Consider the following 18,918-nt stretch of genomic DNA (forward strand, 5'->3'; position numbering starts at 1 on the left):
AATTGGGGTCACTTCCATTTCAATAAAGGAAGTAAGCAGAAATTTGGATTCCAACTCCACTCCTCCTAATGGAATGGACCCCAGCCCTGGAATAAGGTGAGGGAACAATGTCACATCTAAAAACACTTGTGTACTTCAGGATAGTTAGCTGCATTAGTATGTCAATAAGATGTTATTATCCTTGTGAAATACAAAAGGTGATTGACATCATTAATGTACCGTACACATTCTGTCTCTCCTCTATTCTGATCTCTATCCTCTTATGATCTATATCCTCTATTATGATCTCTCTCTTCTATTATGATCTCTCTCTTCTATTATGATCTCTCTCCTCTATTCTGATCTCTCTCCTCTATTATGGTCTCTCTCCTGAATTCTTCCTCTCCTCTGTTGTAACGTGACATCTAGGGCTGTATGACTTACTCATGGCATTGACATTAAATGTACTAACTCGCAAGACCTGACCTCTATGTTCCCCTCAATCCAACACCAGAGTCTTCAGGGAGGCTTTGTCTGTCTGACAGCAGCTGCTGTTATTTTCTAAAGCAAAAGCACCTCCTTAGACACACAGTAACTCCAACACTGTAACACCAGATTTGCAATAATTGCCCCTTGTGGGATGAATCAAGTATTTTGAATGTCATTTAATCAGTGCTTACTGCTTTGATGAAAAATGTCAAGATTTTGGAAGGAGGCTACACTCTTAGCAAAAAAGCTAGTCCAATAGGATAATCTTTCCTTTTTGGTTCCAGGTAGAACCCTTTTGAGTTCACTGTAGAACCTTCTGCGGAAAGGTTTTTTCACTGGAACCCAAACGGGTTCTTCAAAGGGTTCTTCAATGGGCACAGCCCCGAAAATCTTTTAGGTCCTAGAGAGCACCTTTTTTTTCTAAAAGTGTAGACAGTGATTGTAGTAAATACTAAGAGTGTAGACAGTGATTGTAGTAAATACTAAGAATGAACCTTTCTTTCAGCAAACACTACATTTACATGAATAACCAACAAGGCAACGAATGAGTAGCCTATGTTCGTGTCTATGTTTTATATGTGATTGTATGTACTGTATGTACTGTATGTACTGTATGTATTGTATGTACTGTATGTACTGTATGTATTGTATGTATTGTTTGTACTGTATGCTCATCCTGCCTGTAAACCAATATTATGTTTGGGATAATTAAGACACCTTCAACCTTGAATAGTACTTAACCTAGACATACAATGATACTGCAAGCCTTCTCCCTTTTAATGAGCAGATAGGCACTGTAATACTATAATATATACTTTAATCAGCAGTACTGTAATACTATAATACATACTTTAATCAGCAGTACTGTAATACTATAATACATACTTTAATCAGCAGTATTGTAATACTATAATACATACTTTAAATCAGCAGTACTGTAATACTATAATATATACTTTAATCAGCAGTACTGTAATACTATAATACATACTTTAATCAGCAGTACTGTACTACTATAATACATACTTTAATCAGCAGTACTGTACTACTATAATACATACTTTAATCAGCAGTACTGTAATACATACTTTAATCAACAGTACTGTAAAACTACAAAACGCACTGTAATCAGCAGTACTGTAATAATAAATACATACTGTAATTATCAGTACTGTAATAATAAATACATACTTTAATTAGCAGTACTGTAATAATATAATATGTACTTTAATCAGCAGTACTGTAATTATATAATATGTACTTTAATCAGCAGTACTGTAATTATATAATACATACTTTAATCAACAGTACTGTAATACTATAAAACACACTGTAATCAGCAGTACTGTAATAATAAAATACATACTTTAATCAGCAGTACTGTAATACTATACTATGCACTGTAATCAGCTGTAAAATAATACTATAATATGTATTTTAATCAGCAGTACTGTAATACTATAATATGCACTTTAATCAGCAGTACTGTAATACTATAATACATACCAGAACCACTGCTGCTGCCGGTCCAACAAAGGCATACAGGAGACCACCTTCTAGAGATAGCCAGCAGCTGTAGAGAGAGGATGAGAGGAAAGGAGGAGAGGAGAAGAGAGGAGAAGAGCAGAGAGGAAAAGAGAGGAGAAGAGCGGAGAGGAGAAGAGAGGAGAAGAGAAGAGGAGAGGAGTGGAGTGGAGTGAAGTGGAGAAGAGAGGAGAGGAGAAGAGGGGAGAAGAGCGGAGAGGAGAAGAGAAGAGGAGTGGATTGGAGAGGAGAGGAGCGGAGAGGAGGAGAGGAGACATCAGCTAGCGAACCAACTCCCACAAAGAAATGAAACCCCAGAATCACATCAACTTAATGGTGCACAGCTGCATACAGTGGTGTTATCCTCCAGTGTCAAGGGAGCACTAGCATATGCTGTGGTTCTGCTTCAGAAAGTTTTACTGGGGAATAAAATGCTAACGAGAGTTTTAAAACATTGTTTATGTACTAGTATTCAGCTGGGACACAACTCAGGAGGAAATGGGGGATTGTCAGAATCTTTTAAAAATGCCAACTGGGGTTGTCTTGGGGGTTTGTCAGGTTTGTAGGGTTCACCCTAGCCTAGCTAACCAAGTTTTCACATTTGTGTTTTTCATCAGAAGTCATTGCATGTGGGTACCTTCATGTGTGTTTAACGTATTACTGCTCTCAGATGTGTTTAATTCATAGATTTTAGAGGTGAAATAAAACAATATTTTTTGCAAAACGCGATATATATCCACTGTTTAGATGGAATGAAATATCTTTAAGTGTGATATGTTGTTGTCCCACCTAGCTGTCTTAGGATGAAGGCACCACCTGTAAGTCTCTCTGGATAAGAGCATCTGCTTAATGACTCAAACGTCAAATGTAAATGTTTTACATATACACTACCGTTCAAAAGGTTGGGCTCACTTAGAAATGTCTTTGTTTTTGAAAGAAAAGCCATTGTCCATTAAAATAACATCAAATTGATCAGAAATACAGTGTAGACATGGTTAATGTTGTAAATGACTATTGTAGCTGGAAACGGGAGATTTTTGATTGTAGCTGGAAACGGCTGTTTGGAATACCTACATAGGCGTACAGAGGACTATTATCAGCAACCATCACTCCTGTGTTCCAATGGCACGTTGTGTTAGCTAATCCAAGTTTATAATTTTAAAAGGCTAATTGATCATTAGAAAACCCTTTTGCAATTATGTTAGCACAGCTGAAAACTGTTGTTCTGATTTAAAGAAGCAATACTATTATTATTATTTTACATTTTTGTAATACAATGATGTCACAAATGTAACATTAGTAAAGTTCTTTATTAAAAATGTAGTTATTTGTTACATTTGACTCTGTAAAACCTAGTATAACTACTTATTTATCTGAGTGAGGCGGATGTATAGCGTTTATGTCACACCCTGACCGTAGAGAGCTTTTTATGTCTCTATTTTGGTTTGTTCAGGGTGTGATTTGGGTGGGCATTCTATGTTCCTTTTTCTATGATTTGTATTTCTTTGTGTTTGGCCGGGTGTGGTTCTCAATCAGAGGCAGCTGTCTATCGTTGTCTCTGATTGAGAACCATACTTAGGTTGCCTGTTCCCACCTGTCTGTGTGGGTAGTTGTCTATGTGTAGTTGCATGTCAGCACTAGTTGTTTATAGCTTCATGTTCGTTTTGTTGTTTTGTTAGTTTGTTTAAGTGTTCTTCGTTTAATAAAGAAGAATGTATTCCAATCACGCTGCGCCTTGGTCTCATCGTTATGACGAACGTGACAGTTTAGCAAAAAACACATGATTCTTTGTCTCTCTGAAATGAAACCATCATGTGATAGATTTGAAACAAATACATGTGTCATTGAATAACCCCTTGATTACAGACACCTGTGTGTGTCCTTTCAAAGTATATAAAGTAGTGACCTGCAGTGTTTGTCATTATGCCCTGATGAACACAGCTTGTCTGTCAAACGTTGGTTATTCAACTCCTAGAGTGTGAGGCTCTCCTTTGCCATTGAACAAGACCATGCCATGATTAGTTAGTTAAAAAACCTACCAGTATCGTTCATAAATTCTTTTAACAATAAAAGCTAATTTACCAACATTTCCGGAAATGAAACTTCTGATTTAAATTGACACAATTAGTATGAGGCTTTACAAATTAAAACAATTGCATTTTGGGATATAGACAGTGATTACCATGAGCAAATGCCACACGTTATACATTATAATCTTTACCAAAATATCAGAGCTACCAAGGTGACTTATAGGTAGAAAGAAGTGAGAGAAACATACTATTGAGGTGTCCCATAGCCTTTTGCTTTGGTGAATCCCATTGAGACGGCAACCACTAAGGCAGGTAATCCTGAAAAAGAGAAGAATGAATACATGAACAATAAGTCAGGTAGTTCTGAATGCTTGTTTCATCGTGCCGTACAGCCGTCATACAGGATGTGATACAGGATGTGCAGGTTAACCATCTCCTTCATCATCAGCTCCATAGAGGCAGAGTTCTGCAGATAGAACTCCAGTCCTGATAAGAAGCTTAGTGTATTTAAAGATAGAATCCTTAGTTGCTAGATCCATTTTTGGTTTTTATAAATTAATGATATGTACCCATTGATTCTTGAAGAACTATAACTTATAAATTCCTCATGAGCTTAGTTCAACTGTCGTACCTCATCAGAACCCAGAATATAAGTATGATTTACCCCAATGTTTGTACACAATGTAAATGTAAACAAACACTATATAGCCTCAGAAAATGATTCTGTTTACTAATTCAAACAGCAGTTTCCGTAGTGTAGTGGTTATCACGTTCGCCTCACACGAGAAGGGCCCCGGTGCAAAAACAGATCTCTCTGATACATGCGAGAAGCACCTGATTTGTAACAGAGATACCTCATTATGGGAATTCAAATACATGCAAAGAATATCAGTGAAATTCGTATTACTTCTTGCAGATTCTTGAGCTATCAGTTTCAGTAGAGAAGTGGTTTTCATGTTTGACTCACACCAGATATGTCTCCGGTTCAAAACTGGGTCCACAAGAGATCTCTGACACGTGAGAAATACCTGATGTGTAACAGAGAACTTTGCTTTTCATGAATGCCTCATAATGGGAGTTAATTTAAATGCAAATAATATCAGTAAAATTCAGTTAACTCCTTGTAGCTGCTTCAGCCAGCAGTTTAGTGTAGTGGTTATCATGGTCGCCGCACACGCAAAATGTCCCCGGTTAAAAACGTTTTTTTTAAATTAAACTAGGCAAGTCAGTTAAGAATTAATTCACATTTACAATGACGGCCTACCGGAGAACAGTGAGTTAACTGCCTTGTTCAGGGGCTGAACGACAGATTTTTACCTTGTCAGCTAAGGGATTCGATCAAGCAACCTTCTGGTTACTGACACAACGCTCTAACCACTAGGCTACCTGCCGCCCCAAAAACTATATTTCATAACTTGATTTCATGGATGGTCAGTCCTTACATCTGTAGCTACATCTATGAATTTGAATGTGGTTACATTTCTTCAGGCCCATCCCTCAACTTTCTTTTTCCAAAACAGAGGGGTGACCACTTTGTTATTGTTTCAATGTAGTATTCTAGCTTTAAGAGCAGTGCTACCTACACACACAGTAACACAATGAAAACAAGCCCTACTAGGGACTACAGGGGATTTCCCTCTCTCTAGTACGTGGGGCTTGTTCCCCCTCTACACCACCTCAATATGGATCTCTGTTATGGATTGTTGCATTCCATCCTGGAATAGAAACACCTTCCATCTCGGCATGGCCGACACACACACACACACACACACACACACACACACACACACACACACACACACACACACACACACACACACACACACACACACACACACACACACACACACACACACACACACACACACACACACACACACACACACACACACACACACACAGAGACACCCAGCCTGGGAAGGATTTACTGATGCAGTCACATTTCCTGATGCTGGGGGCGGAGACCTTGTGGTCGTCCACTCGTCTCTCCCAGTGCTGAAGAGGTAAATGGGCTCCTAATGTACGGAGCATAAATCACCTGGCCTCCAGAGCTCTGATCTACACACACGCTCATGTAAACACACGCTAAGCACACACACCAACGCTGCTTGATTTACTGTAAAAAAAGAAGCTAATATTTACAATCTGAACAAGACCAGCAAATCAATTCTTACTATAAACTATAAACCCCACAGAGACGTTAGATTATACTGAACACCTGCAGTACAAAAGGCAACATGTAATGTTGATGCTTGAGGATTGTATTGGTTCTTCACATAAGTTTCATAACTGTTGACTCATACTTCCATAGAAAACAAACCCATGTTCCTGACAGTATCGTATCCTCACAGAGCTGCTACAATGGATGAGTCTACAGAGCTGCTACAATGGATGAGTCTACAGAGATGCTACAATGGAAGAGTCTACAGAGATGCTACAATGGGTGAGTCTACAGAGATGCTACAATGGATGAGTCTACAGAGATGCTACAATGGATGAGTCTACAGAGATGCTACAATAGATGAGTCTACATAGATGCTACAATGGATGTGTCTACAGAGCTGCTACAATGGATGAGTCTACAGAGCTGCTACAATGGATGAGTCTACAGAGCTGCTACAATGGATGAGTCTACATAGATGCTACAATGGATGAGTCTACATAGATGCTACAATGGATGAGTCTACAGAGATGCTACAATGGATGAGTCTACAGAGATGCTACAATGGATGAGTCTACATAGATGCTACAATGGATGAGTCTACAGAGCTGCTACAATGGATGAGTCTACAGAGATGCTACAATGGATGCGTCTACATAGATGCTACAATGGATGAGTCTACAGAGATGCTACAATGGATGAGTCTACAGAGATGCTACAATGGATGAGTCTACAGAGATGCTACAATGGATGAGTCTACAGAGCTGCTACAATGGATGAGTCTACAGAGCTGCTACAATGGATGAGTCTACAGAGATGCTACAATGGATGAGTCCACAGAGATGCTACAATGGATTAGTCCACATAGATGCTACAATGGATGAGTCTACAGAGATGCTACAATGGATGAGTCCACAGAGCTGCTACAATGGATGAGTCCACATAGATGCTACAATGGATGAGTCTACAAAGATGCAACAATGGATGAGTCTACAGAGATGCTACAATGGATGAGTCTACATAGATGCTACAATGGATGAGTCTACAGAGATGCTACAATGGAAGAGTCTACAGAGATGCTACAATATATGTGTCTACAGAGATGCTACAATATATGTGTCTACAGAGATGCTACAATGGATGAGTCTACAGAGATGCTACAATGGATGAGTCTACAGAGATGCTACAATGGCCGAGCCTACAGAGATGCTACAATGGATGAGTCTACAGAGATGCTACAACGGACGAGTCTACAGAGATGCTACAACGGACGGGTCTACAGAGATGCTACAACGGACGAGTCTACAGAGATGCTACAACGGACGAGTCTACAGAGATGCTACAACGGACGGGTCTACAGAGATGCTACAACGGACGAGTCTACAGAGATGCTACAACGGACGAGTCTACAGAGATGCTACAACGGACGAGTCTACAGAGATGCTACAACGGACGAGTCTACAGAGCTGCTACAACGGACGAGTCTACAGAGATGCTACAACGGACGAGTCTACAGAGATGCTACAACGGACGAGTCTACAGAGATGCTACAACGGGCGAGTCTACAGAGATGCTACAATATATGTGTCTACAGAGATGCTACAATGGATGAGTCTACAGAGATGCTACAATGGATGAGTCTACAGAGACGCTACAATGGATGAGTCTACAGAGACGCTACAATGGATGAGTCTACAGAGACGCTACAATGGATGAGTCTACAGAGACGCTACAATGGATGAGTCTACAGAGACGCTACAATGGATGAGTCTACAGAGACGCTACAATGGATGAGTCTAGCAGCCTGCATCCTCTCCCTCTCCCTCTCCCTCTCCCTCTCTCTCTCTCTCTCTCTCTCTCTCTCTCTCTCTCTCTCTCTCTCTCTCTCTCTCTCTCTCTCTCTTTTGAATGTCCCTATTTTTCTCTTCACCTCTCTCTGTCTTCATCTGGGATGTTGTTGTCTCTGTCGTCCTCCTGTCAGCTAGGTTCTGTGTTGCAGTGCTGAGTTGCTCTCTCCATTCCAACTCTTCTAGGGATGTGTAAATGGAACTCCTATGAGGAAACCACCACCAGGCTAGCTAGTCAATCTCCCTACAGCCCAAGGGAAGTCCATGTACACATCCCTAGGAGAGTTGGAATGGAGCACTGCAACACAGAACCTAGCTGACAGGAGGACGACAGAGACAACAACATCCCAGATGAAGACAACCAAATCATGAGAAAACAAAAAGATAATTACTTGACACATTGGAAAGAATTAACAAAAAAACAGAGCAAACTAGAATGCTATTTGGCCCTAAACAGAGAGTACACAGTGGCAGAATACCTGACCACTGTGACTGACCCAAACTTAAGGAAAGCTTTGACTATGTACAGACTCAGTGAGCATAGCCTTGCTATTGAGAAAGGCCGCCGTAGGCAGACATGGCTCTCAAGAGAAGACAGGCTATGTGCACACTGCCCACAAAATGAGGTGGAAACTGAGCTGCACTTCCTAACCTCCTGCCCAATGTATGACCATATTAGAGAGACATATTTCCCTCAGATTACACAGATCCACAAAGAATTCGAAAACAAATCCAATTTTGATAAACTCCCATATCTACTGGGTGAAATTCCACAGTGTGCCATCACAGCAGCAAGATTTGTGACCTGTTGCCACAAGAAAAGGGCAACCAGTGAAGAACAAACACCACTGTAAATACAACCCATATTTATGTTTATTTATTTTAACTTGTGTGCTTTAACCATTTGTACATTGTTACAACACTGCATATATATAATATGACATTTGTAATGTCTTTATTGTTTTGAAACTTCTGTATGTGTAATGTTTACTGTTAATTTGTATTGTTTATTTGACTTTTGTATATTACCTACCTCACTTGCTTTGGCAATGTTAACACATGTTTCCCATGCCAATAAAGCCCCTTGAATTGAATTGAATTGAATTGAAAAGGGAGGGGCAGAGAGATAATTAGACGCATTAAAGAACAGAGCTACGAACCAATAGAGAGAGACCAAGACATTTCAGAGTCATGACCTATGAGACAGAGACACTCTCCCCATCCCAGACAGAGACACTCACCCCATCCCAGACAGAGACACTCACCCCATCCCAGACAGAGACACTCTCCCCATCCCAGACAGAGACACTCTCCCCATCCCAGACAGAGACACTCACGCCATCCCAGACAGAGACACTCTCCCCATCCCAGACAGAGACACTCACCCCATCCCAGACAGAGACACTCTCCCCATCCCAGACAGAGACACTCACCCCATCCCAGACAGAGACACTCACCCCATCCCAGACAGAGACACTCACCCCATCCCAGACAGAGACACTCTCCCCATCCCAGACAGAGACACTCACCCCATCCCAGACAGAGACAGAGACACTCTCCCCATCCCAGACAGAGACACTCTCCCCATCCCAGACAGAGACACTCACCCCATCCCAGACAGAGACACTCTCCCCATCCCAGACAGAGACACTCTCCCCATCCCAGACAGAGACACTCACCCCATCCCAGACAGAGACACTCTCCCCATCCCAGACAGAGACACTCACCCCATCCCAGACAGAGACACTCACCCCATCCCAGACAGAGACACTCTCCCCATCCCAGACAGAGACACTCACCCCATCCCAGACAGAGACACTCTCCCCATCCCAGACAGAGACAGAGACACTCTCCCCATCCCAGACAGAGACACTCTCCCCATCCCAGACAGAGACACTCTCCCCATCCCAGACAGAGACACTCTCCCCATCCCAGACAGAGACACTCACCCCATCCCAGACAGAGACACTCTCCCCATCCCAGACAGAGACACTCTCCCCATCCCAGACAGAGACACTCTCCCCATCCCAGACAGAGACACTCACCCCATCCCAGACAGAGACACTCACCCCATCCCAGACAGAGACACTCACCCCATCCCAGACAGAGACACTCTCCCCATCCCAGACAGAGACACTCACCCCATCCCAGACAGAGACACTCTCCCCATCCCAGACAGAGACACTCACCCCATCCCAGACAGAGACACTCACCCCATCCCAGACAGAGACACTCTCCCCATCCCAGACAGAGACACTCTCCCCATCCCAGACAGAGACACTCACCCCATCCCAGACAGAGACACTCTCCCCATCCCAGACAGAGACACTCACCCCATCCCAGACAGAGACACTCACCCCATCCCAGACAGAGACACTCTCCCCATCCCAGACAGAGACACTCTCCCCATCCCAGACAGAGACACTCACCCCATCCCAGACAGAGACAGAGACACTCTCCCCATCCCAGACAGAGACACTCTCCCCATCCCAGACAGAGACACTCTCCCCATCCCAGACAGAGACACTCACCCCATCCCAGACAGAGACACTCTCCCCATCCCAGACAGAGACACTCTCCCCATCCCAGACAGAGACACTCTCCCCATCCCAGACAGAGACACTCTCCCCATCCCAGACAGAGACACTCTCCCCATCCCAGACAGAGACACTCACCCCATCCCAGACAGAGACACTCTCCCCATCCCAGACAGAGACACTCACCCCATCCCAGACAGAGACACTCACCCCATCCCAGACAGAGACACTCTCCCCATCCCAGACAGAGACACTCTCCCCATCCCAGACAGAGACACTCACCCCATCCCAGACAGAGACACTCACCCCATCCCAGACAGAGACACTCTCCCCATCCCAGACAGAGACACTCTCCCCATCCCAGACAGAGACACTCTCCCCATCCCAGACAGAGACACTCACCCCATCCCAGACAGAGACACTCACCCCATCCCAGACAGAGACACTCTCCCCATCCCAGACAGAGACACTCTCCCCATCCCAGACAGAGACACTCTCCCCATCCCAGACAGAGACACTCTCCCCATCCCAGACAGAGACACTCTCCCCATCCCAGACAGAGACACTCTCCCCATCCCAGACAGAGACACTCACCCCATCCCAGACAGAGACACTCTCCCCATCCCAGACAGAGACACTCTCCCCATCCCAGACAGAGACACTCACCCCATCCCAGACAGAGACACTCACCCCATCCCAGACAGAGACACTCACCCCATCCCAGACAGAGACACTCTCCCCATCCCAGACAGAGACACTCTCCCCATCCCAGACAGAGACACTCACCCCATCCCAGACAGAGGAACCTCTTCCTGATGAGCCTGGTGCGGACTTTCCCAGTGACGGCCATGTAGGACTGCCAAGCCTCCGTCAGGACCCAGCAGAACGACGCCAGGAAGAAGAAGTGAAGGAATGCTGTGGTCATGGTACAGACACCCTGTTGATGACGAAGAAAAGGGACAGTGAGGTTCTGGATGGTAAAACCTTGTGAAGAACATGAGTGAGCGGGACAGCAATGGCCGACAACATCAACTTCCTAGACTTGTATTCACAAAGCGTCTCAGAGTGGAAGAGCTAATATAGGATCCGTTTAGTCTTTTAGATCATAATGAATGAGGTTATATGGACGAGAAGGACCTGATCCTAGATCAGCACATATGGACCTAAGATTATTAGAAGAATTGACTGTGTCAATTCTGAGATTCCCATAATGCACCACAGTTTGATCACATAAAAGCAGTCACAAAAGCAGCACAGTATCATACAACAATTCTACTCAGGTATAAAACACAGTAGATCTGAACTGCACTTTCATTCTACATAATACCTTATAAACCAAAGATTGTACTACACTCCATTAATATATTATCCGTTTGCCATGAGCACTACAACTGCATACAACTCCAGCATACATATATAACGCTTCTGCTAAATGGTATATTGGTTAGTTAGACAAATACATATTGTAATGGTACCCTGTCCTGAACAGTAATGGTACCCTGTCCTGAACAGTAATGGTACCCTGTCCTGAACAGTAATGGTACCCTGTCCTGAACAGTAATGGTACCCTGTCCTGAACAGTAATGGTACCCTGTCCTGAACAGTAATGGTACCCTGCCCTGAACAGTAATGGTACCCTGCCCTGAACAGTAATGGTACCCTGTCCTGAACAGTAATGGTACCCTGCCCTGAACAGTAATGGTACCCTGCCCTGAACAGTAATGGTACCCTGCCCTGAACAGTAATGGTACCCTGTCCTGAACAGTAATGGTACCCTGTCCTGAACAGTAATGGTACCCTGTCCTGAACAGTAATGGTACCCTGTCCTGAACAGTAATGGTACCCTGTCCTGAACAGTAATGGTACCCTGCCCTGAACAGTAATGGTACCCTGCCCTGAACAGTAATGGTACCCTGTCCTGAACAGTAATGGTACCCTGTCCTGAACAGTAATGGTACTCTGTCCTGAACAGTAATGGTACCCTGTCCTGAACAGTAATGGTACCCTGCCCTGAACAGTAATGGTACCCTGTCCTGAACAGTAATGGTACCCTGTCCTGAACAGTAATGGTACCCTGCCCTGAACAGTAATGGTACCCTGTCCTGAACAGTAATGGTACCCTGTCCTAAACATTAAGTGAATAAGAGCGTTGGTTAGAATCCCATGACTGCAGCAACAGGAACGACAGACAGACAGACAGACAGACAGAGACAGACAGACAGACAGACAGACAGACAGACAGACAGACAGACAGACAGACAGACAGACAGACAGACAGACAGACAGACAGACAGACAGACAGACAGACAGACAGACAGACAGACAGACAGACAGACAGACAGACAGAGAGAGAGAGAGAGGCAGACACAGACAGACACAGACAGACAGACAGACAGACAGACAGACAGACAGACAGACAGACAGACAGACAGACAGACAGACAGACAGACAGCATTACTACTAATGATCAGATTGGGAGCCAGAGAACCAGGTTGACTGACTGACTGACACAAAAGCCATGGCTCTGCATTTCTCTGCCTGGAGCACACACTCATTAGTATGCTAGTGATCGAACAGGAAGGCACGTGAAGCAAGGTCAAGCTATCTACACGGGAGTGTTTGTGTGTGTGTGTGTATGTTTGTTTAACTATCCTTGTTGGTACCAGAAGTCCTCACAAGGACAGTAAAACAAGGAAAATTCGGGGATGGGGTAAGTATCTGCTGGTCCCCATAAGGAAAAATGCTATTTTAGGCTTAGGGGTTAGGTTTAGGTTTAGGGTTATAATTATGGTTAGGTTTAGGGTTAGGGTTAGGGGTTAGGTTTAGGTTTAGGGTTATAATTATGGTTAGGTTTAGAGTTAGGGTTAGGGGTTAGGTTTAGGTTTAGGGTTATAATTATGGTTAGGTTTAATTAAGAGGGTTTCTGTTTATGCTGTTATCAAACCTAGGGTTGCCCGAGCCTATTGCAACTTTCTGCCCCGTTTCGATATTGTACATCCGACCGGTCTGGAGAGGGTGAGAGAACATGAAGACGTGGATGCCATAAAGAAGACGTGGATGCCATAATCGACATCCACGTCTTCGGTGCCCGGGGAACGGTGGGTTAACTGCCTTGCTCAGGGGCAGAACGACAGATTTTTACCTTGTCAGCTCAACCTTTACCTGGTTAGGGGTTAGTGTTAGGTTGAGGGTAAGGGTTAGGGGTAGGAGTTAGGGTTACAGTACGTATAGTTTTAGGGTTAGGGGTTTGGAGTCAAGGTTAGGCTTTGGGTTAAGGTTAGAGTTAGTGTTAGGGTTAGGGGTTAGGGAAAATATGATTTTGGTTGGGAATCAATTATTTGGTCCCCACAAGGATAGCAATACAAAACTGTGTGTGTGTGTGTGTGTGTGTGTGTGTGTGTGTGTGTGTGTGTGTGTGTGTGTGTGTGTGTGTGTGTGTGTGTGTGTGTGTGTGTGTGTGTGTGTGTGTGTGTGTGTGTGTGTGTGTGTGTGTGTGTGTGTGTGTGTGTGTGTGTGTGTGTGTGTGTGTGTGTGTGCTTGTCCATCACTATTCTTCCTCTAAGCAGATAAAGCAACATCCTGAATTTGGGCGTGAATCCATGAAAAAGAGGCTTAGTGAATTAAGAAGTAGCCTTAATAAGCTTGGTGAAAGGGAAGTGACATGTACAGTGGGTAGTGAGAGGATGTCAATTCAGACACACTATGGTTTCTGTATTTCCTGTTTTTGAGCTGTGGTAATCCGAGTGTTATTAGGCAAAGCAGGGGAAACAGTTGAGCATGTGTCAGCTCCTTCCAAATCCAAGACTTCCACACTGTACTGTACCGTAGAGGGATTAGATTAACATTCAACACATCCATCCTCTTCAATTAGAAAAGCTACTTCATTCAAAAAACAACAAAAACTGCAGCCCCGTCACGCAGTTTGCCATTAAGCTGAGGGACGGGGCTGGAGATGCTTTCATTGAAATGACCAATGAACAGCAGTATATATTGCAGAGTGCACCTTTAATGTTGACGGAAGCCACTGGAGATACTGACTAACCCATGTTCAGGCCATGTGAGAAAATGAAAGGATGTTTACCCATGGCCAGGAGGGATTTTAATCACGCCTTTGTGGACGCGGCTGGCAAATGTTTTCCCTGAATTCATGCATGCCTGCACATCGTCCTCTTTTGAACTCTTATACAACTGCCTGCTATAGAAAGAGACAGCACACCAATACTATGTCATGTGATCTCCCTATACCTCCCAGTTTGCATCACTATCATTTAAAATAGAGTCATGTTTTCTCAGTTCGAGGAGATGAGCAGGAAGACATGCAATATGTGTTTTTGGAAGGAGGGTATGGAACCCATTCATCTTTATATTTATCTGTGTGTGTTTCCTACGCTCCCTGACATTTTAGGTCATTTATTGGACTATATGAAGGGCTCCCTCAAAAAATAGACCTTGGTCTCAATGGGGCTCCTTCTGCCTAAATAAAGGTTAAATCAAATAACTTAATAACCCCATTTGTTTGGTGTGAGCTCGTCATGTCAGATGTATTTAGAAAACAAATCGAAACAGAAAGACATGACCTTATTCAAACTAATTAAAAAGAGATTGCTGTATTCTGATTTCCCCCCAGGAATCCTCCCTGGGATGTCATCTGAGGTAGAGTAGGCAAAGACCTCACATCTGATCACACTACCTATCAGAGTGTGGTGTGTGTAGTTGTGTGTGTGTAGTTGCAAACCAGTGTACCATCCACAGAGTTACAGTTTAAAGATGTGTTTGTTAAGGAAACACCAAGAGAACATGATAATGAACCTCTTTGTTAGTCTAAAGCTGCATCCCAGATCGCACACTTTATAGTGCACTCCTTTTGCCCAGAACCCTATGTGCCCTTTGGGTGCCATTTTGGACGGGACCTGTATTTCACGGCTGAGACAGCCACCTCCAGAGATGATACCAGAATACCAATCTCCATTTCAAATAGTGTTGATATAATTATGTTTTCTTCTTATCCAACATTACCTGGACGAGGCTGTGTGTCTTATTGACATGCTAATGCTACCGTGTGTGTGCACGTGTGTGTGTGTGTGTGACTGTGTGTGTGTGTGTGTGACTGTGTGTGACTGTGTGTGTGTGTGTGTGTGTGTGTGTGTGTGTGTGTGTGTGTGTGTGTGTGTGTGTGTGTGTGTGTGTGTGTGTGTGTGTGTGTGTGTGTGTGCGCACAAAGAAAAAGGACGCTTCAAAGCACACGTGAAACCTCCCAAGACAGCCATCTGATCTGGCCCTGCACACTACTTACTGATAGGACACAGCTTTTGTTGTTCTGGCTGCATCACACGCCATTCACACAGCTTTTGTTGTTCTGGCTGCATGACACGCCATTCACACAGCTCTTGTTGTTCTGGCTGCATCACACGCCATTCACACAGCTTTTGTTGTTCTGGCTGCATCACACACCATTCACACAGCTTTTGTTGTTCTGGCTGCATCACACACACCATTCACACAGCTTTTGTTGTTCTGGCTGCATCACACACCATTCACACAGCTTTTGTTGTTCTGGCTGCATCACACACCATTCACACAGCTTTTGTTGTTCTGGCTGCATGACACTTCATTCACACAGCTTTTGTTGTTCTGGCTGCATCACACGCCATTCACACAGCTTTTGTTGTTCTGGCTGCATCACACGCCATTCACACAGCTTTTGTTGTTCTGGCTGCATGAAACACCATTCACACAGCTTTTGTTGTTCTGGCTGCATCACACACCATTCACACAGCTTTTGTTGTTCTGGCTGCATCACACGCCATTCACACAGCTTTTGTTGTTCTGGCTGCATGAAACACCATTCACACAGCTTTTGTTGTTCTGGCTGCATCACACACCATTCACACAGCTTTTGTTGTTCTGGCTGCATCACACGCATGGTGAAACATACAATGTCAATGCTTTGAACGCCCACCTTATTGATATTGGAAATAGGCTTAAAGGCAGACGAAAGCTTTTGAAAATGACACATGCATATTTACATGTTAGAGCTGAACTGTATGGCTCCTTCACATTGATGGACTCCCAAATGGCACCCTATTCACTATATAGTGCACTACCTTTGACCAGAGCCCATGGGTAAAGTAGAGCACTATGTAGGGAATAGGATGCCATTTGGGACTCAATATTAAGAAGCCTTAAAGCTCAGCTCTAACATGTAAATATGCATATGCTCTTTTCAAAGGTTTGGTCTGCATCTAAGCCTATTTCCAGTTTAATATGGTGGGCGTTGAACGCAGTGATGCTACAGGGTGGTAATACAGCCGCTGTTATTACTAATTGGCACATAGGCCTGTGTAAGCCGGGATAAAACTAAACATCAAAACAGCCTAACACTGTGGAAGTGACGTCGGCACTGTAGATTCAAAGTGACAGATGCCTTACATCCCAGGGCCAATTACCAGAACAATGTCAAACAACATTTAGTTTCTTTTAACTCAATACATGCATTTCAGTTGCAATGGTTCTTTCTGTTCTTTTACATTATGCATTGGTATGACTACTGCATCTGAAATAAAAAACTACCACGGTTGGTTTCCTCAATGCACACGTTACCATGACACACATTCTCTGTTCTGTTATTGTCATGAAATGGTAGAACTACTGTTTCTTAAATATTCAAGTAAAACCGGTCACTGTGAACAAGTGGTGGAACAGTAAGTATGACATCGCAGCTCTTGAGTTGTCAAGGACCCGAGAGAGGAGAAAATGTCAGACAGCTGGAGGAAGAGATGTGTCAGACATCCTTGTGACTAGAAGGTGACAAAATAGTGACAGGTGTCTGATCTGCCTGTGGTGAACAAGGACATCTGGAGGGGTGAACAGAGAGTCTGGAGGGATGAACAGAGAGAGACTGGAGGGATGAACAGAGAGAGGCTGGAGGGATGAACAGAGCGTCTGGAGGGATGAACAGAGAGTCTGGAGGGATGAACAGAGAGAGGCTGGAGGGATGAACAGAGAGAGGCTGGAGGGATGAACAGAGAGAGGCTGGAGGGATGAACAGAGAGTCTGGAGGGATGAACAGAGAGTCTGGAGGGATGAACAGAGAGTCTGGAGGGATGAACAGAGGGAGTCTGGAGGGATGAACAGAGAGAGGCTGGAGGGATGAACAGAGAGTCTGGAGGGATGAACAGAGAGTCTGGAGGGATGAACAGAGAGTCTGGAGGGATGAACAGAGATTCTGGAGGGATGAACAGAGAGAGGCTGGAGGAATGGACAGAGAGAGGCTGGAGGGATGAACAGAGGGAGGCTGGAGGGATGAACAGAGAGAGGCTGGAGGGATGAGCAGAGAGAGGCTGGAGGGATGAACAGAGAGAGGCTGGAGGGATGAACAGAGAGAGGCTGGAGGGATGAACAGAGAGAGGCTGGAGGGATGAACAGAGAGAGGCCAGAGGGATGAACAGAGAGAGGCTGGAGGTATGAACAGAGGGAGGCTGGCGGGATGAACAGAGGGAGGCTGGCAGTACTGTAGACTCACGGCTTTAAAGGCCCACAATGTACGTCAAGAGTAGGTCCTAATGAATTCTTAAATTCAATGCACAAGCCTTGTATACAGTGACCACAACAAGACATAGTTATTAACATGATGTAAAACCCTGACGTGCTGAATCCTTCCCTGCAAGTTAAAGGACGGATGGCATCAAAGGTACGTGTATAGCAACAGATTGGATATTTGATGATTCATCTTTCACTGACAGGTAAAAGTCCAGTTAGCATCGTAGGGAAGCCAACCCTACCACCCGGTGCCTCAGATAGGAGAGATCAAGATGTTCATTCTGGTCTGAAAGCACTGCTTTGATGAAGCTGTGAAGGGGGTTACCATAGAGATCCTATTAAATATTCTAATTACATGGGGGTTATCATAGAGATCCTATTAAATATTCTAATTACATGGGGGTTACTCTTGACATAGCACTTAGGGACAGTAAGCCATATGATGTGCTTTGTGAGAATGTTCCTACTGCAGAACTGGATGTTGAAGAACACATTTAAGTGTGTGTTTGTATGGGGGGAATGTGTATGGATTCATCTAGTGAGTGCATACAGTTTTGTTCATACTGGTTCCCCGTGGGAATCGAACGCACAACTGTGACCCTGACGTTGCAAATGCCATGCTCTACCAACTGAGCTACACGGGACCATGTATGGCTGAGAAATGGTTTCATCATACACTAATCAGTGTTACTGTCAACACCAACAACAAACCTCATTTCCCCATATCAGTCTGGAATGGTGACTTTGTCTCTCTGTGACCTGGGCCACATTTAGTATGGCACAGTGGCTGAGTTTACACAGGCAGCCCAAAT

General features: G+C 44.0%; 1 protein-coding gene across 1 annotated transcript in view; it reads right to left on the bottom strand.

Annotated features, from left to right (window-relative positions):
• LOC139562217 (adhesion G protein-coupled receptor B3-like) overlaps positions 1–18,918 on the bottom strand; it is a 72,611-nt gene that overhangs the window by 25,597 nt on the left and 28,096 nt on the right. The window contains exons 2-4 of the mRNA XM_071379705.1: positions 11,354–11,504; positions 4,271–4,340; positions 1,975–2,041 (exon numbers count right to left, since the gene is read on the bottom strand). Of these exons, the coding sequence (XP_071235806.1) occupies positions 1,975–2,041; positions 4,271–4,340; positions 11,354–11,492 (276 nt within the window). The 5' untranslated portion in view covers positions 11,493–11,504. The remainder of the gene's footprint in view (positions 1–1,974; positions 2,042–4,270; positions 4,341–11,353; positions 11,505–18,918) is intronic.

This window comes from Salvelinus alpinus, chromosome 32, assembly GCF_045679555.1.
Source record: "Salvelinus alpinus chromosome 32, SLU_Salpinus.1, whole genome shotgun sequence".
In the NCBI taxonomy this organism is placed as follows: domain Eukaryota; kingdom Metazoa; phylum Chordata; class Actinopteri; order Salmoniformes; family Salmonidae; genus Salvelinus; species Salvelinus alpinus.